General features: G+C 37.3%; 1 protein-coding gene, 1 long non-coding RNA gene and 2 pseudogenes across 4 annotated transcripts; 1 reads left to right on the top strand and 3 right to left on the bottom strand.

Moving 5' to 3' along the window:
* Positions 1-101: 101 nt before the first annotated feature.
* Positions 102-2,737, bottom strand: LOC125471837 (probable beta-glucosidase J). The gene is given in 7 exon segments (XM_048572674.1): positions 102-491; positions 756-818; positions 820-1,246; positions 1,524-1,734; positions 1,943-2,125; positions 2,264-2,459; positions 2,634-2,737. Coding segments are annotated over 7 exon segments (1,257 nt in total). The 3' UTR covers positions 102-418.
* Positions 102-21,085, bottom strand: part of LOC125471823 — a 33,258-nt pseudogene continuing 12,274 nt past the window's right edge.
* LOC125471836 lies at positions 2,734-3,898 on the bottom strand (annotated as a pseudogene).
* On the top strand, positions 6,581-9,959 carry LOC125471824. 3 transcript variants are annotated; one of them, XR_007253896.1, is made up of 5 exons: positions 6,581-7,132; positions 7,470-7,640; positions 8,345-8,419; positions 8,648-8,744; positions 9,684-9,959. It is a non-coding gene; the product is annotated as an uncharacterized LOC125471824 (long non-coding RNA). The 3 variants fall into 3 exon arrangements; XR_007253894.1 differs by lacking the exon at positions 9,684-9,959 and adding an exon at positions 9,537-9,595; XR_007253895.1 differs by lacking the exon at positions 9,684-9,959 and adding an exon at positions 9,540-9,594.

Genomic DNA, 21,085 nt, shown 5'->3' with positions numbered 1-21,085 from the left:
AGTATTAAGGCAAAATTGCAAAAAATTGCTTAAAAAAAAAAACAAATAATAATAGACCAATAGAAGGTGATCCTCCTAACATTCTTTTCACTGAAGAATTTCAAAACAAAAATCAATTTAATTTATTATTCAAATTTGCTACATGTAAATTGTAATCGTTAAAATGGCTCGACAATGAATGCTTATAATTTGTTTGTTAATCAGAATTTGTGGCTGCCACAATCTAATCAACTCAAAGCTTTTCCCTTCCTTCTGCCATAAACTGTGTCAGCCAACAAATCCAATTGCTGTAGGAATCTACCATTAGTAAAAGCTCCCTGAAACTTTTAGAGGAAAAAGGCACCGTGTAAGCAGAAACCTACGCAATTCGGAAAAGCCGAGAACTCAATAATCCTAGACCCAAAACTATACCTCTAAACTATAAGCTGAGAACCAGAGCAACCATGACGATAAGTATGCATGGCCTTGCAACAACACCAGCTGAGGTCGACCTGCAGGAATCACGAAACTGAAGTCAGTATCGATACAGGTAACCAAGTTCTTCGGTTTATATTACACCGAAACACATGAATGCTTTAAAACAATATGTAGTATTGATAGATTGAAACCTAGAAGCCACCACCGGACCCAAATCCCTTGTAAATTTCATTTCTTTCTTTTTCCCATCAAGTTTTGTTATATGAACAAGCTTGCAGGAAAACAGGATACCTGCTACGTAGCTGGTCCTATATAGATATACATGTATGAAGGGTTACCTTGTTACAAGCTCCTTTACTGACTCAGTTTCCAGTCCGAACCCAAACGGGAAAAGTGGATCAGTGTGAATCACCAACATTCATTGGGAGTTGATCGACAGTTTTGAACCATGTTCTTGGAAGCTTTCCACTGAATCCATGATCCCCAAAAAGGACATCAGTAATGCCTTGGCCTTCAGAGCCCGGCAACCATGCTGCCACCAGAGCACCAATCGAGGAAACATATGGTTCTATTACAATAGGTCTGCCAGTTATTACGATAACAATGCACTTGACACTTTCACACACATTGCTGATGATACTTGGGCCAGGTTCCGCCATCGTTAGGTTTGGGCTGTCTCCCACGGTCTCAGCATAAGGATGCTCGCCAACCACAACGATGGCATATGCAAAGTTGTTGGACTTCACAAAATTACCATCAGGATTCTCACTGTAGATAACTTCTGTGCTTGAGTTGACTGCTGATTTTATAGCACCAAAGATCGTAGTCCCTAATCATGAAAAGGAAGTTTTATGAAAAATACAACCAAGATTAGATACATTTATGTACGAACATCCTATACGCACGAGTATATATTTCCATACATTCTAATAACTGTGAAGACGATTTTCTTGTTGCAACTAACCAGCACCTGTGTAGTCTTCTTATTAAGTGCATAATGTTCTATTTTTTGAATATTCAATTCTATCATTTTATTGTAGAGCACAAAAGTAGTGCACATAGACAGAATATTATGTATTTAATACAGCGATGAAAGCAGACTATACCGGTTGTATAATTGTTGCCACTGAATCCTTGCCATGCAATTGTCCATCCACCACACTGGTAGCCCAGATTATCAGCATGACTGCCGGCGACTAGAATTTTAGACACCTTCTTGGGAAGAGGTATGACTGGATCTGTAATGTTCCTGCTTTTCCCATTCTTCAAAAGCACGACAGATTTTCTGACAGCCTCCCTTGCCAAATCTCTATGATCCTGGTAATGTTAAATTAAAATACAAAAATGATTGATTCATGTCAGAAAATCAATAAATACAAAACTTACTAAGCAGTCTTTTGGCCATTGAATGTAACACCAATTTCAAGGGTATGTCCATTCTAATTTTATCGAACTATATACATCAATCAAATGACCAATAGGAGGGTTGCAAATCCTGATATTTGATTATCTCGGATAAACTGACCTGGCTTCCAAGCTCATGTCGTAGGCTGAAATCAGACAACGGGTTCTCAAAAAGACCCATGGTGAACTTGACAAGCAGAATCCTTCCCGCAGCATCGCCAATACGATCTATTGGGACAACGTTATTCTTGACCAGGTTAATGAGATCATTAATGAATGCTTTATAGTTGATAGGGACCATGACCTTCAAAAAAAAGAGAACCATTTTCAGAGTTTTATAATTTCGAACCAGAATAGAAAAGGAGTTTTATATAGTGTAATAGAGACGCTATTGTCTTCTTTCATTTCTGTAAGAGGTCTTTATATAAAATAAGCCACGAACCATGTCAGTTCCAGCTAGAACTGAAGCTTGGACAGAGTATGTGTAGTTTGAATGTGGCGACGAGGTAATCCTATCAATACCCTCCCAGTCTGATATAACAAAACCCTGAATGTTCAACCAAAAACACCATGTGCTGTTAGCATGAAACAGTGCAGAACACAGATAAAGGTACAATACAGTCACCAAAATGAAGCACCTATTGTGAGACCGATAACAACCAGAACTCGGGATCAGTAATATTATTGAGTTATCAACTTATCACAAATACCTTAATTTCATATTGAATCTGAAATTTCAACTCATTAACACAGATGAAGCTTAAAGAACCTAAAAAGTGGGAACTGATGCAAAACAGGATAAATCATATAACTGATGTATGCTAGGCACTTTAACTGTATCAAGAGAAATGCGCAAAAACTGCATCTGAGAATTTGCAGGGATATCACCCTGTAAACCTGGAATGATCTCCGTCATTTCTTGCACAATTTTGTGATCTTTACTGTAGCTTTTGTAACACCAACCCCATCTTGGATCTCTACATACCTATACAGGATGTTCCAGGCAACGCACAGAAGTCATCAGATGGAAAAAATATGAATCCACTCAAAGGACATTGTTAACCATGTAAAAGAAGAAAATGCTGAACGCATAAATCCTTTTGCAATGTATTATTTACTGCAATGCAAGAAGCAAATACATAAGGAATCCCCGTAGCTCGGGCTTCAAGAGCAGTTGCTGAACCAATTCTTCGTACCAGTTCAGGGTCCCCGTGTACTGGAGATATTTAATAGAAAGAAGACACATTCAATGAACTATAAAACGGAAAACATCTAAAAGGATTAATGCATGGTTAGTTATTTTAATACTTGCTGAAGTATAATACAAATTTACTTGTAAGGATTTGACCCTAATGGGACCTTGTTGTAGTTATACAGTTACAGAGTGCTGCTTTTAAATGACGGTGATAGATCTCATCCTTTGTGTAAAAATAGAACAATGCACTATCATGTTTTGAAATGAAGCAAATAGAACCTGTTACCTTGTTACAAGCTCCTTTACCGACTCAGTTTCCAGTCCAAACCCAAATGGGAAAAGTGCATCATACTGTGAATCACCAACATACATTGGTAGTCAATCGACAGTCCTGAACCATGTTCTTGGAAGCTTTCCATTGATTCCATGATCCCCAAAAAGGACATCAGTAATGCCTTGGCCTTCAGAGCCTGGCAACCATGCTGCCACCAGAGCATCAATCGAGGAAATATATGGTTCAATTACGATAGGTCTGCCAGTTATTAAGATAAACAATGCACTTGACACTTTCACACACATTGCTGATGACACTTGGGCCAGGTTCCACCATCGTTAGGTTTGGGCTATCTCCTGCAGTCTCAGCATAAGGGTGCTCGCCAACCACAACAATGGCATATGCAAAGTTATTGGACTTTACAAATTACCATCAGGATTCTCACTGTAGATAACTTCCGTGCTTGAGTCGACTGCTGATTTTATAACACCAAGGATCATAGTCCCTAATCATGAAAAGGAAGTTTTATGAAATATACAGCCAAGATTAGATTCATTTATGTACGGACATCCTATACGCACGTTTCCATACTTTCTAATAACTGTGAAGACGATTTTCTTGTTACACCTAACCAGCACTTGTGTAATCTTCTTATTAAGTGCTTAATGTACTATTTTGTGAATATTCAATTCTATCATTTTATTGTAGAGCACAAAAGTAGTGCATATAGACAGAATATTATGTATTTAATATAGTGATGAAAGCAGACTACACCGGTTGTATAATTGTTGCCACTGAATCCTTGCCATGTAATTGTCCATCCACCACATTGGTAGCCCAAGATTATCAGCATGACTGCCGGCGACTAGAATTTTAGACACCTTCTAGGGAAGAGGTATGATTGGATCTGTAATGTTCCCGCTTTTCCCATTCTTCAAAAACACGATGGATTTTCTGACAGCCTCCCTTGCCAAATCTCTATGATCCTGGTAATGTTAAATTAAAATACAAAAATGATTGATTCATGTCAGTAAATCAATAAATACAAAACTTACTAAGCAGTCTTTTGGCCATTGAGTGTAACACCAATTTCAAAGGAATGTCCATTCTAATTTTATCGAACTATATACATCAATCAAATGACCAATAGGAGGGTTGCAAATCCTGATATTTGATTATCTCGGATAAACTGACCTGGCTTCCAAGCTCATTGACTAGGCTGAAATCAGCCAACGTGTTCTCAAAACGACCCATGGTGAACTTGACAAGCAGAATCCTTCCCGTAGCATCATCAGTACGATCCATTGGGACAACGTTATTCTTGACCAGGTTAATGGGATCATTAATGAATTCTTTATAGTTGATAGGGACCATGACCTTCAAAACACAGAGACCCATCTTCAGAGTTTTATAATTTCGAAAGAAATTATCTTCTTTCATTTCTGTAAGAGGTTTTTATATAAAATAACGAGCTAGAACTGAAGCTTGGACAGAGTATATGTAGTTCGAATGTGGCGGCGAGGTAATCCTGTCAATACCTTCCCAGTCTGATATAACAAACCCCTGAATGTTCAACCAAATACACCTTGTGCTGTTAGCATGTAACAGTGCAGACAACAGGTAAGGGTACAATACAGTCACCAAAATGAACCACCTACTGTGAGACCGATAACAACCAAAACTCGAGATCAATAGTATTATTGAGTTATCAACTTATCACAAATACCTTAATTTCATATTGAATCTGAAATTTCAACTCATTAACACAGATGAAGCTTAAAGATGCTAAAAAGTCGGAACTGATGCTAAACAGGATGAATCATATAACTGATGCAGTACTGATGTATGCTAGGCACTTCAATTGTATCAAGAGAAATGCGCAAGAACTGCATCAGAAGGTTGTTTGAATGTATTATGATGGCTACAAAGACAATAATCTGTAATGCCAACATAGGCAGTCAAAAAACAACAATAACAACTAAGCCTTATCCCACTAAGTGGGGTTGGCTGTATGAAATATGAAGATGACGTTAGAGGGGGAATGCGAGAAAGTATGTAAATGCAGCAAACCCATCCATAGACACTAAAACAGGAAATATGGGAAAGTGAAGAATCATGCTAATCACTGAGCAATGTCCAAGAAAACCTGACCACATTAATGTGTAATGTGGAAGTAATTTGAATTTGATTAGATAATACCGGAGGTATTAAAACCCAACATATGGGAAATACACAATGCTGAGAAAGGCAACGAAAGCAGATAAAGCTGACAGCATTTGAAGAATAAGAAGAGATTGAGGGCAAGGACAGTTATAAGCAGTCAACTAGTCACGATTAAGAGCATATATTTTGAAAATCTGTAATTTAAGCTACGGTATGTCAAGAAAGAGAAAACCACACAAACAAAAGTAATGATAATTGCAATATGCAAAGGTTTTGGTGCCAGAAACCTTTCTTTGAATTCATGGTAAGATTTTAACACTAGGCATGCTTGTTTCGTGCTTACATCAAATCTCGGTACATAGATGAGACATGATTCCACTTTATATCTATCAGAGAGCTTCCCGCATCAATTGAACAGCTTCAGGGGCTAGTGTGGTTAAATCTGAAAAATTGCAAAAGCCTGGTCTATCTTCCGGACGGTATATGCAATTTGCTAAGTCTCGAATGGCTCAGTCTCCATGGGTGCTCAAAACTTTCGAAGTTGCCTAAAAACTTATGGTATTTGAAGCACCTTGACATAGAGGAAACTGGTATACATGGTTGCCGCCCAGAACAATTCATCACGTTGGGTGATTTGGCTCAGTTTCGAAGCACTGCACCTATGATTAACGCCATGGTCCCAAACAATGAGCAAAATGAGGCGGTGGCTGATGAGGAATCCCTCCTCCCCTGGATCGATGATTCAGAAATTTTGACTGGTCCTGAGGAGTCAAGCTATGTGGAAGAGATGAGGCAGCGACATTGGGAGTTTCTTGAGGTAGGAGGGAGTACGCTAGAGGGAAGACAACAATCAAGGATCAACGGGTTCCCACCCAAAACGACAAACTTTCAGCACTTTGGGGTATTTGGATTAGAATCAGAGCACTGCACCTTTGAGTGAGATTGTGGACTCAAGCTACAAGGAAAAGGAGGCAGTGGCTGTTGAGGCAATTTTGAGTGATATAAAGCAGTCGAGACATGAGGAAGAGAAGGAGGAGAAGGGTGTAGCAGCCTCAAGGAGAGGTGAGGTTGCATCTGTGGGTCATGGGGTAATGGGGATTGAAGTATTTGGCGCATTACTTTAGTCGGGGAAATCGCACTATTCATATGAATAGTGTTTTGTAAGACATTTCAGTTTATTTACAAGACTACCACTGGCTCTCTCTGCCGCTAATCTTGATGCATACGTGTTGATGATCGTGGGAAGGAAGAACGATGGTAAAGACGGTCTTTTCCGTTTCCTTCTCAAACCCTCCTTGCCTCTTCCGTCTCACAGACCCCACAAGAACGACACAAACGGTCTCGCGTCCATCCTATCCTCCTCTCACCGCCGTCTGCCTTCCCTCGCCTATTTCGTCTTACTCCATCGTTTGCGTCATGGAGGCCCGTGCGTGGTTTTTTGGGTGGGGATTTCAGATTTCAAGGGGGAGAGAGGTTGTGCTTCGTTTCGATCGGATCGAGCCTCTATCATTCGATTGGATCAAGGTGATGGGGACAACGCGAGAGGTTGAGGGAAGCCGGCTCTAAGACTCTGCATCTCTCACTTTCTCATCTCTCAAACCATTTCTCTCTCTCCTATCTCTCCCACTGTCTCCGTCTCTCGGCTTTCTCGCTCACTCTATGTCCACTGAAATTTCAAGGTGATTTTCCAACCCTAAATTGATATATTCCATACCTTGATTTGATCTTAATTTATCTGGAATTGATCTGCATATGTGTAGTATAGATAATTTTATCTAATGTTATAGAATCCATGTCCTATTTGGAAATTCTGAAATTGCGATTCTACTATCTCAGCTATTTGTAAAGGCTTGATTTTTAATGTTAATGCATCTGAAAATGGCGTGATGTGTGTCGTTAAGCGAGTTAAGCTGCATGATTTTCAGTTATTGATGTCTGTTTGTATGTTGTTTGATTGGTCTTGAATTTTTTGTATCGTTGTTTATTGTTTTCTTTGCCCTGATTGTTCTCGAACAGAAAGATTCAGGTGGAAAACGGGTGAAATTAGCAAGATCCAGTAATGAAAATGGCAGTTTGAAGGCTGAAGTCGAAGAAACTTTAGCTGCTGGTGACAACAAGCCAGCTGAAGAAAGCTCTAAACCTTCCGAGCCACCCAAGCAAGACTATATCCATGTGAGGGCAAGAAGGGTACAAGCTACATATAGCCACAGTCTAGCCGAGAGAGCAATGCACTTTTGGTCCTTTTAAATTTTCAATATAAGAGTCTAGAACATCAATTATGGTTGCATGTTCTTAGTCAAGCTCTGTAGTTCTCGATAGGGAATAGGTTTCTGTTTTATTCTTGGATTGCCAATTGAGGATATAGCTGCAATTCAAATTCAGACTGCTTTCCTTGCACATGTTGGTATGTATGTGTGCACTAAAATCTTCAAAATATAAATTTCCAGTTTCATTCTCTCCCTCAAGAACATTATTAGAAGAAATTAAAGATTATTTTTTGTTCTGAGTATGAGTGCTATTTGTGTTTCTTTCATTGCTAAAAAGTATGAGACATAGTTCTGCAAAACTTAATTGATGACCGTATGAAAGCTATGAAAGAACTCTCCGAATAATTCTTTGAATCTGGTTCAGTGTTATCTTAGATATGCATACAATCATTATTTGTGAGATAATTGGTTGCAGGGCTGGCTTTTAGCTGTTTGTTTGTTGATAAATTACATATGATTCTGAAGGAATTATATATGATTTGTGAGGTTTGAGGTCAACATCAATATCCATGGCCTGTCACGATCCCCCATTGTACCATATGGCCATACAATTTGGCAAAATTATGATTCATTCAACTACTTCTTTTTGTCTTTGTTTGATCTTTGTTTCACTGTGTTTTGCAGCCCATGGAATACTCTTCCCAAACTTAAGACACTTAATCAGTAAGCGAGTGAACGACATAAGTTTCTAAATTACAGGTTAGTTATCCATTTTTGAAAATCCTGTGCAGAGTAGTTGATAGATGTTATGTTATTTGAAAGTTCATATTGTTGTCATTGTGTTGTGCTTGCTGTGATTTGCTTAGCTTAATTATAAATTATGGGTGGTTGTTTCAGTTTTATTCATCTTAGAGCCATTCACTATAGTTAATCAAGTTTCATTCTTTAGATAGACTAACCATTTTTGCCATTTTGCTGTTTGTGCAGAAAGGTGATATCTCATTACAAGGAACTCTCTCCAACCGAACTCAGTCCAAAAGAACATTTGCTACTCTTAAAAGCATTATGTGGACTCCAAGCTCAAGTCAATCCTTAATTTTCATGTATTTTTTATTTCTTTATGTCTAGGTGGTTTACATGGTTTTTAACCATGAAATCACCTAACTTTATGTTTGCAATTGTGTTGTTTCTGATTGTTGACATCAATCGAAACACTATCATTTAGGTTATTAGATTTTATGCTAACATATTCATTTTAGTAACTACCACTTGCTTTGATACATTGTAAATGCTATTTCTGTGACAAGAAAATAACCTTATTTCCCGTTTAATAAAACTATTTAGTAATTGGAAAAACTGTTTGTTTAATGTGTTCAACATGTTGTAATATTTTAATGTTGGAAACCATTGGCTGTGAATCTTTTGGAAGAAATTAGCCCCATGAAGTAATAAAACAAGTTCATTTATGGAGGAATGAGATTGAATTGCTTGCTTTGCTCAAGCAATTATGTTTAGATTAATGGATGTTAGAGTGCATTTTGAAACCTAAGTAAGTTATGGATTCATTTTCGTAGTGAATCTCAAATAATCAGTGTGCGGAAAAATGATCTCTTAGTTTCAATTTAAATACTTATGGAAAGTTAGAGATCTGTTGTGCATGTTGGAAATTCAGAGTAGTAGCACTTTTGCATGCTACACACTACGACCTATAGTTCCTTTAATATTTTTGAACCAATGATATTACATTTGTTATATCTGTTTGGTTCCCTATTTCTATAGTTACAGATGTGATTAGTGTGCATTTGGTTTTGCTTGGTTGGGGTATAGGTTTAGTTGAAATAGTATTGGTTTTTATTAGTGTTCTTTTCCCTTCCAGCAGTGCCCATTTCCACCCAAATTGAATCTCAAGTTCTTCTGCTTCCGGAGACGGCATGTTCAGCCAACTGTGTATTTTCCATCACGTTTTTATTCAGAAATAATGTAAGCTGTTTGATTAATTGAGTTTGTATTTTTGTTTTTGTAGATTTGACAAGATCATCAACAAGGAAATACCGAATAAGGTGGTTTTGAAGACGATAAGGTGCTCCCTACTGTGTTTCTTCTCAATTTCAATTTCCTATTCATTTTTTAATTGAGCTTTACCAGTATTTACTTTTTTTTCCTTATGAAGTTTGGATTTTTGAGTAATGGGTTTTGTTAATTAATTTTAGGACTTAATTCTTAATCAATAATAAGTGAATTGAGAGTGGAGAGCTGGCATGGTTGGGATTAATTCTTAATCAATAATAGGTGAATTAATTCTTAATCAAACTAATCTCTAACCCATTCTTCATCTGTCGTCGGCCAATATGGGCTGTTTAGTAGAGATCTGCCTTTGTCTCTGGGATAGATCAACATCAGCTCCAAGGACATTACCAATTTCGTGAAGTTGCTGGAGAACAAATTGGAAAAGTTCAATGCTTTCTTTGTGGGGAAGGAGGAGTAGTACGTTAGTTGATGGAAGGTATAATTTCTGCAGAAGAGATCTCCATTAACCGGTAACAGATGAAATCGTTTGCTATCGAGGTTCCCGTGCAGAAGAGCGAAAATGCTGCAAGTGGAGGATAGATAACAGCTCAAGACACATGGTATAAGGGTGCAAGTAAACTGTACATATGCGTATGGAAAAAGTAAAAAGTTAAGGCGGGTTAGTTGTAGCTTCTCCTTCTCATCACAACAGAAAATACTTTTGAACTGCATTAAGCTGTTAACAAATTAAGCTTAAGCTATATTTTACTTATCAAGAATGGGTAAACTGTTTTAAATAGGAAAATTAAGTGCTTATATCAGGTAAACTGTTAATTTTACAAAGTTTTCTGGTAAATTAGATATATAGTTTAATTCGAAGAGCTCTGTTGACCTTTACTTTTGTTAAATTATATAGTTTAATTGCGTCCCCTTTTTTCAATCCCTATATATCTGCTCAACTCTTGGGCCAATTATTTGTCAGTAGGAATGTTTAATTGCTTGATCAATGATGTCGATTCAATTTGAAGAAATAGGACTTTTGTTCACTAGGGATTTTAAATAGGGTTTGAGACTCACATGAGTAAGATGTCCCAATTGTTCATTGATTCTTAGGTGCTGGATTTGAAGTAGGGATTGAGACTCACATGAGTAAGATGTCCCAATTGTTCATTGATTCTTAGGTGCTGTGTCTTTTTAGTTGCTTTATGTGGAAACTATTCATGCATGTTGCGACAAATACATTCAAGTCCCGCAGCAACGCGCGGGCATATTTTCTCGTTACTTTAGTCTAAAGTAGGAGGGGAATCGCACTATTCATATGAACAGTGTTTTTGACCACATTTTAGTTTATTTACAAGATTGCCACTCAGATGTTCCCAAAGAGTACTATGATGATGTGAGTGCTTTTATCTTTTAACTTAGCCAAATGGGTGCTCAAATTTCATGTTTTTCTGTGATTATATGAGTAAATTTATGTATTTTGTTTTTGGGTTTTGCCAAATTCAATGGTGGTATTTATGGGTTTGGTATTGATTTTCACTTAACAATGACTTTGGGGAAATGGATTGAGTCTACATTCAATGTAACTTTTCATGCAGTTACATAATGATGAAATAGTATTCAATTTTTTCATTCCTTTTTTTTTTTTTTAAATGCAGTTACATTTATATGATGATTTACAACATATATTTATCTTTTAGATTCTAATTCTTCATGCAATCTAAGCCATGAAGGATTTGATAAACCCACAATTGATAACAATGCGCAGCGGCACCAACGATTTTGAACAAAGAACAAGTAAGTACCATTTTGTTTCATTGTTCCAAAGTATTATGTAGAGATTGCTTTAATATCTTGGCTTCTTTGCTGTTTGTGGGGTGTCTGAGATAGGATTTAGGAGATTTGGTTTAGGTTTTGCAGAGAGAGAGATAGGGGGTGTCAGAGAGAAATGTGGGAGGATTTAGGTGAGGGATTTCAGGGATTTGTTTAGGGTTTCTATTCTGCGATTTGCAGACAGAGAGATGGGACAACGGTGATAGAGAGATGGGAGGATTTTCTACGAGGGTAAAGGGAACAGGTAAGGGAGGTTTGGGTAAGGGTAGGGGATGGAAAAACATTTCGTTTTCCATTTGCTTCCTCAAACCCGAGGGATTTTTGCAATTGCAGAGAGAGAGATGAGGGTGTCCGTTAGATGCCCTTTAATTGTCACCCTTGTGATTTGTCCACCCTTGATTGTTGTGTGATTCATTCTCACAAACGTTCTGTGCACAAGGTTTCATGTTATTCCTTCCTTTTAATTTTGATATTATTGTGCTTAATTTCTGTTTTATTTTATTGGGTGATTAGATTAACAGACCTTGGATATTTTGGTATAATAATTTCACATCACATGTTGCCCTTTTGCATCACCTTAATTGTTCATCAGATGCTAACTTTTAGTTATGTTTTCTTTGGGTCAGTCTCCATCTGGTACATTTGTCCATCCTTCTGGAGTGGAGCACTATCTTTCTGATAGCATAAATGCTCTGAGAAACTGCTATGGAGACAAACAGTTGTTTACTCCGTTCTAGGTATGTTTTTCTATAGTATTTTAGAGGGATACTTAACTATTCCCCATTGTAATCCTTACCTTTATATCTATCTCTCTCAAAAGACGATGAGAGTAGCAACTGTTGCAAAGCAAATTCTCGGATGTATCTAAGCATATACATACATTGGACAAAAACCGAATCTTAAATTGGGGTAGTGAGTTCTGCAACATCCTGGTGCTGCATATATTCTCACACTTTTAAAAGTTGTATTTCTCAAATATATTGGGAATTTTAATTAGTTTTATGTCATTTTCGTAGGGCAATTTAGTAGAGATTTAGACATAAAAGAAGATGCGTGAATCAATACAATTAACCTAATAGTGATTTGGTTCAGCGTAAAGACCACTGCTAGGGCACTCAAGCCATTTTCTTAATATATGCGCATATATATTATACATAACTAGCACATGTTTCCAAAGGATGTTAGTTAGTGTTCATGCTCTGCTGATATTTTATTCTGTTCATTTTGATTTTATTTTTCAGTTGTGGTTATAGGATTGTTTTGTCTCTCTCTTTTTTTTTCTTTTTTTTTTCCCTCTGTACAGCTTTTCTAAAATTGAACTGTTGTTCTCAATTTGGTTATTGGAACCAAGGCCAGTTAGGCTGTGCCTTTGGAAGGTCTCACTGCTTTTAAAGTTGAATGGTGCTAGCTGAATATAATGCGTTCATTCTTCAATGCGTGTGAGTGTATGTGTATGCAGTCTATGTGAGTGCATGCAGTGTGGTTAGGTTCATTCCCGCATGGGTTTTCATCTTTTTTTCGTTAAATGGTTAGGTTCATTCCCGTATGGGAGAGATGTGTTTTTGCCATCAAATTGGTAGAGATTGATCTTAATCAAATATCATGCCATAGTGTTATTTTGTTTGCATCTATGGAACTATATATTTACTTCGTTGTTGTTGACCGCTTTGCATGTTCTTTCCAGATAATGCTGCCTTTTTGGATTTCGTATGAGTGTCCCGGGTCGGTTCTGGACCATCAAAAGAGGGATGATCGCTGTCATTCAGACTGCAGACGTCCACTTGAAAATCCTGGTAAACATATCCTTTTCTTGATTTCAGGCCATGCAAAATTCATGGTGAAAAAACTGAGCTCATGTCGTTGGTTTGTGCCTCTATCCTATTTCTTATTTATTTATTTTATCAATTCTTTTCCTTCTTGGTTCTATATGTTGCTGCTGGTTCCGATATTTCATTGTCCTATTTGTGCATGATATAAGTGCTGCCACTTTTCATATTTTTATCAATGCTTACATCTTCACTCTTTTCCTTCTGTTTCTTTTTTTTTTTTTTTTTTGAGAAGACTTCTGTTTATTTTGCTTAACATGGTTTCAGCTTTTTGAGATTGTGTGTTTGATTAACATTTGATCGTATGGTGTTAGAATTTAAATTTGATGTGAATAAATTCTGTCGGCGGGGATTTTAGTCTTCGGATTTTTCATGGTGTAATTTTTATGGCATGATCCATTGGTGTCGTGTGTATTTTTATCAACAATAATAAGCTTTTTCTCAGTATTGCAAACAAGTTTTCTTATAATTGAGAGACGAGTGCATGGTGCATGTGTCTTAATTTATTCAGGTTAAATATGTCTTATTTATGTAGTTAAGACGGGTGCATTCAAGTCCCGCAGCAATGCGCGGGCATATTTTCTCGTCATCACTAATATAGTAGTAAGACTTAGGACATGGGAGGGGGAAGAAATGGTGATTTCCTGTGGTAGAATTTGTGACTCTTTCGTGTTTTGAGAGCTCTTCGCTTTCGTGTATTTCTTTCTTCGCTTGCGGTTGGTACGTGATCAGTATTTACTTATTCATATGTGTTGTAAACTTGTTTTTTCTTTCTTTTCAATCAGGTATGTATTGTTAGTGATTAAGCCTTGAAGCTGATTCCTTAGAGTTCAAGTTACTTAGTCTTGTTCTTATTTGCTTGAATAGGAAACGGATGGCCGAGATTAGACTAGCTCATAGGCTAGGATTGTGCCAGCTATCATAGTAGCTGACCTTTTGTCTTAGATATACTCATGCAAGACACATAAGTATGAGACACTTGTGATGCATGTGGAGTTTGTAATGGTTCCTTCTTTTATTTTCTCTCTCATTTTTATTCAGTGGGTGAAATTGAATCAAAGAGGAAGCTGGAGCTACGTTTACCATTTTGCTTCTCATCTCTTTTCTTTTCAATCCTTCTTCTGAGTTTCATCAAATTCTGCTAACTAAAATTACAAATTAAAATATAACATCCACATGTATTGCGAAGTTGGCCTTTCAAACTGCTAATTCCAGATGACCCAATCTCATACATCAATCTTCCCTGACAAAGCATGTGTACCAGACTTCAAGATAAAAAATTTCCAAGAAACTTAAAGATCAAACTCCTTAGCGGAATAAATGGTTGTTGGAACCAGTCACTAAACCCTAGCATGTCACCTCGTATCACAAGTCTCCATGTAATCATGGATGCACAAAGTCAACCGCCAGTTTTGCTTTCCAGCTTTCCAGCTTTCTCTCCTCCTTGATTCAAGGCACTTAACTTGCTGATAACTTCTTAGTTGGGTTTGATTTAAATCACCTTAAATTAAGGAAAAGCTTGTATCCTAGGTTTACCTGGTCTCTAAGGTTTCATGTAAAGATGGTTGCTTGTAACCATTCACTTTTCTTGCCTACATATACTGCCATGTACATTCAAAACTATTTATGAAATCGAAATACTTTGAAATTAAAATCCACATGGTATCAGAGCAATGTCATCCTTGACCTCTGTCTCTACCCGTTTAGTTTCCGCTGCTATTCTTGTGAGCTTCTGTAATGGCTGAGGAAAGCTCAATTAATCTTGAGGGAGAAGGCTCACAGGTAGCTCCTTCGAGTTTCTTAGACTCCGAAGTCAATATCAACCAACGCCTATGCTCAATGTTGCTGAATGAGCTCAACTACCTTTCTTGGTCTAGGGCAGTTTCACTTACTCCAAGAGGAAGGGGAAGGTTATGGTTCATCAATGAAAGTTACTGTTATGTCCTTGCTGCTTAACACCATGGAGAAACATGTTGTTAAGATATTTAGTTATTCTGAATCTCCACAAGATTTGTGGAAATCTGTGAAGGATATGTATGGAAACCAGAACAACTATGCTTGGGTATTCCAGTTGAAAAGAGATATCGCTCGTCTTCAGCAAGAAAAGAAGTCATTTGTTCAACATCTTGGCAGTTTAAAGACTGTGGAATGAGTTGGATGTATACCTTCCTCATACCACGGACTCTACTATTCTTCTCAAAAGAGCTGAGAAGGATAAGATCTATCAACTGCTTGCAAGTCTCAGCTCAGAATATAAGGATCTGAAAAGTCACATATTAATGAGTGCGGAGCTACCACCATTCAAGACTGTTTGTGCTACGATACAACGTGAAAAAGCAAGAAGAAGGGTGATGAATATAGTCTAATCTCAAGCTATCAGAGACTTGAGGATATGTTGCAAACCACAGGAGCCATGATTCCAAGGTATAGAAGGGAAAGAATCCACATCTTAAGTGTAAGTACTGCAATGTTACTGGTCACACAGAAGAGAGGTGTTGGGAGTTACATCATGAACTTAAGCCCAAGTTCAAAGACAACAGGATGATGGCTCTAAAATCTCCATCAGTGGTTCATTTCAAAGCTCAACATGTTGTCAACAATGCTACCAGCTCTCTCACTCATGGCTTGGTGGACTTCACAGTCAACCTTGTGACTCTTATCAACAAGTTTGCAGCCTACTTACAAACTAAAAGCCATGGAGAAGCTGCACAAACATCAAAGGGTGAAGGGAACAATCACACTGCACTTCTTGGACAGTTTGTAGGATTTCTAGCTGATCATGATCATGTTCCACGTGATATAGCTCCAGGTATCTTCAAAGATTCTCAACTGCACTAAAATCTAGTATTAATCATGATTGTTGGATAATTGACTCGGGTGCCTCTGATCACATGACAAATAAAGATTCAAACCAACATGAATCCAAGCCTTGTCAAAACCATCTCATGTGTCAGTTGCAAATGGAAAAAATGTCTCAGCCATGGGAAAGGGAAAACTAGGTTTAGTCTCAAACACCATAGAGTCTACTGCCTTATAAATACCATCTTTTCCATTTCAATTGATGTCAGTAGGACAACTCACTAACACTCTAAATTCCCTAGCCATTCTCACCCACAAATGGAATTTTTTAGGATGCTCTCACCAAGAGGAAGATTGGTGAAGGATTATATCAAAATGGCCTTTATTATTTTTGAACAAAGCCCCCTTTATCAACAGTCCTTCAAGTTCAACCAAGCTCTTCCAATGATCAACAACTTTGGCACCAAAGGCTAGCCCACCCATCCGAAGTTGTTTTGTCAAAACTATTTCCAAAGTTTTGTTGCTCATTGATTAAGTGTGATACTTGTCATTTCTCAAAGTTTGCTAGGTTACCATTTAGAACCTCAATGTCTAGGTCTAGCATACCTTTTGAATTTGTTCACACCGATGTATAGGGTCATACTATTGAATCAATGGAAGGTTACAAATATTTTGTCATTTTTATGGATGATTACACTCGTGTCACTTTTCTTTATCTCATGAAGGCTAAAAGTGAAGTTCCAACTATTTTTCAAGACTTTCATACACTTGTGTCAAATCATTTCCATTCAACTATTAAAACACTAAGATTAGATAATGGTACTGAGTTTTTATCCAACGACATGGTTCAATACTTAAGTTCACAAGGAATTGTACATCAAACTAGATGTGGGGGTACCCCACAACAAAATGGGATTACTGAGCGAAAGAACCGAGACCTACTTGAAAAAACTAGTGCTTCCAAAGAAGTTTTGGTCCTATGCAATTTTAACAGCTACATACCTCATCAACCGACTCCCAAGTCGGGTCCTAGGGTTTAAATCTCCTTATGAAACTCTAGAAAGGAGACCTATCAAGTTGTCTCACTTGAAAGTGTGGTTGCTCATGTTTTGTTCATGTAACATCAACATGGTGACGAATTGGATGCTAGGGTTGAAAAATGTGTGTTTGTAGGATATTCACCTACACAGAAGGGATATAAATGCTTCAATCCTCGCTCCAACAAATGTATTGTCTCTAGAGATGTCTTCTTTGATGAAGACACCATTTTCTTTCAACCAAGAAGGCATGTTTCTTGTGAGAGGGAGTCTCTACAGGATTTGTTTCCATTACCTATGTGCACAGAGCATGATGATGATGTTCTAGTAGTGCATGACACTCATGGTAATGAGGAAGTACGCCAAGTCACAAATTCTTCAAATTCACAGGTCATCTCACTAGGCAACATTGAGCATGAATCTAAAGATCAAGTTCACAATGCACAACCATCACAGTCAACCCAAGGTGTACGAAGAAATCCTTCTCGTGCAAAAAAACCTCTAGCAAGGCTCTTAGACTATGTCATTTATGCCTTAAGGTATCTATAGGTTTTTCGAGGCGTGGGGGAACCCAAAGTCTTACCTTAAGTTTTTCAACGTGCCGAATCTGAATTCGTTGTCCGTTTTCCCAAATTCGACCATTTTAGTAGAGTTTTATTAAATAGCTTCTATTTATGCTTAGGTGCGTCGGTGGGAAGTAACACCATCCTCGCTAGTTCGAGTAGATTCCCGGCAATGAAATATCTATGAGTGGACACCTTCTTAACTTGCATGTTTTTATAAAATATTAGGCTTGCATTCACGAAAAGCATGATTATTTATGATTTATCAAATTTACGTTTTACGAAAGGTTATGAATTATTGGATTTTCATATATGAAATGCTATGGATTTATGGATATGATTTATTTATAGTTTATGAATATGAATTATCATGGATTCATGAAATGAGATTTAAGCCTTTGAGCCCCTGATTGATATGAGATTTTTGAGATATGTTTTCGGTGCTTATCTAGGGGGTTATCATACAACACATACACATAACCGAGTATGTAGACGTCTATGGCCATATGACACGATTGAGGATATTTATGACATACTCCCAGCTTCACTAGCCCGAGGCTAGTGTCGATGTGTGATGTTATATGTATATGTTTCTTCTCTGGCGTAACCCAAAGTCGTATAGCTTTACCTTCAGGTGATGGACCACGATTTCTTCATTGCCACAACCTGATGTTGTACAACTTCACCTTTGGTGATGGTTATGCCTTCAAGCCACTATGATACCCCTAGTGAGTACATCATCGATGAGATTTATGGAGTTGGCTTTGGGTGGCGATATTTCCATTAATGAGCATTGGATTTTACATACTTGTTTTACAAATGTTTTAATGGCATGTTAGAGTTTTCAGAAAACCTACTATGTAGTACTATATATATGTTTTCAAAATAGGGGGTTAGTATGTTCATAAAGAAAATGGTTTTTATTATTATTATTATTATTATAAACTTTAGTCCACTCACCCTTTTGGTTTTGCGCCCCCTTTAAAAGTTAGAATCGAGGCATACAATCCTAACATCAGGGCACTTCTGCTTAGGTATCTTCAAGTCTTCTCAGTGTAGGACCCACTTTCTTGGTAATCTTATTTATTTTAAAATATTCCTTCGTACTTCTCTTGATTAGTTGTATACTGTGAACACATTCCTGCAATTGCATACTTCATTATATTCCTAAATTACATATTTTATTTATGTTAGTCCTTTCGTTGTAACTTGCATGCATGTTAAAATGGTTTCGTCACTCTCAGGTGTCGGTCAACACGTGCCTATCCTGTTATTTGAAGATATTGAGGTTGGGGCTTGTCAACCTACCTCGAGCAAGAGTAAGGGACGGCAACTAAAACTTGAAACTGGAGGGAAGGCGTTGCTTTGGATTTGGGACTTGGAGTTCAAAGAGAGAGAAAAACCACATTTTTTTGCTTATTTATTCGGACTTAAAACCATAAAAGCAAGTAGTGGATTGATGCTTGGGGACAGGTAGCAGAAGAGAGGTTTTTTTTTTTTTTTTTTTTTTCAATCATTGTATATGGATAGGAAAAAACAAAGTGAAGATAAAATGGGCTTTGAGAAAGCATAAGAAAAAAGATACAAGATCAATGGTGCTTTTATTGCAAATTACGAGGATAGAGATTCAGATAGTTGAGTTTTGCTAGGGTTTGAGACATGATAGTCTAAGAAGAAGATACCTCAAATTTAACAATATGCTCGAATATGCGCATTTCATCGGATTAGGAGTTGTATTATTTATTTTTGAATGTCAAGTAAAAGAGTTAACAAAGTTATTTTTCAGCTAAATCATAAAACATGTGACAAAATATTAGTATAAAGACACATCAGAGACAAAAAAGGGAGGCATCAGACCTACGACCAAGTCACCAATGATGGCTCCCATGACACTACACCAACCCATTTATTAGTTTATATAATTGAATAATTTATCTCCACACCCACATAAGGTGGCTCCGGATATGTTGTCCCGAAACTGATGTCTCCTTCTTTGTTTATTTGACACATGTACTACCACTTAACTCTAACCTAACTCTGTTAACTTTTACTAAACTGTAAAATTAAAGGCACCATAGCTGATGAAGCCTTTCAGCATACTAAGAAACCCTTCAGCATCCTCCCCCAATCTATCACCGCAGCCACCAAACCCAACCTCTCCACCATGCATTTCGGCCACGAGATGGATCGATTAGATTAGATATTCTCAATCTGTCACCGCAGCCACCAACCCCAACTCTTCAACATCCTCCCCCAATCGATCGATATGATATTCTCAAATTTCAAACTTCACACGCTGTTTGCTGGCTGTGAAGAGATGGATCGATCACATACCGACCGATTAGATATCCCAAATTTCAAACTTCAAACTTCACACGTATTGACGAGAGTATGGGAATTTGAAAAGAGAGAAGGGAAAGGAAAGAAAGTTTTGCCGCCGTGGGGAGCAGCATCGGCGGCAATGGGGTGGTGTCACTGGTGTGATTGTAGTGGTCGGCGGCGATAGGTTGTGTGGTTGCAGTGGTCATCGGCAATGGGATTCTGTGGTTGCAGTGGATAGTTATCGAATGGGTTTTTATTTTCTTTAATTTTTAATTTTTCAATTGGTTTATAAAAAATTAACAGTGTTAAAATTAGTGTTAAATTAATAGACAAATGTTAAAAAATTAAGAATGAGACACAAATGGGACATCAAATTCGGAACATCAGATCCCTGGCCACATAAAGTGGGCCACATTTATTATTTGTGATATTCCATTCTAAAATTTATTATTTATTTTTTGTATTTTGAATTTCTAGTTGTGTTTGGTTTTTATTTGTTTATTTTCCAATCTTGAGAAAGGTGGTCTGATCGGCGTTTTGGTCATTTTACATTTCACTTCAGTGTTTGGAGGTGGGTTTAGAGGCATGATAGATAGAGAAATCATTGCAATCCCATAGCGCGACAGAATGACATTCTCTATATGTAACTGCTCTAACTTGACATCTTCTTTATATTTCTTTTCTATACTTTGAGCTATATGGCAATGTTAGTTGTGACTAGAAACTTTCTAAACTTTTCGAGTATTTGGATAAATATGTTACTTGTGATGAGAAACTCTCTAAAAAAAATTTTTTCTGTACATGTGTGAAAAGCATGGGGTAATAGTGCTCAGCGATCATTCCATTATCATATTAAAATTAAAACAAGAAATTTACGAACGAGGGGGACATAAAAGCAAACCTTGTTGAGGAAATAACATAACAAGTAAGACAAGGGAACCTAAAAGCCACCCCATGTACAAAGTAAAACAAATAGTAAAAACAGAATCATCTGAAACGATAATTGGTAAAAACAGAAGGATCATGAAATAAGCAGAA

Source organism: the organism of the source record quoted next, unplaced genomic scaffold (assembly GCF_019419815.1).
Source record: "Pyrus x bretschneideri cultivar Hongxiangsu unplaced genomic scaffold, Pyrus_bretschneideri_v1 Contig62, whole genome shotgun sequence".
Taxonomy (NCBI): domain Eukaryota; kingdom Viridiplantae; phylum Streptophyta; class Magnoliopsida; order Rosales; family Rosaceae; genus Pyrus; species Pyrus x bretschneideri.
Note: the sequence above shows the minus strand (reverse complement) of the source record. Positions and strands in the feature narration are given on the sequence as shown.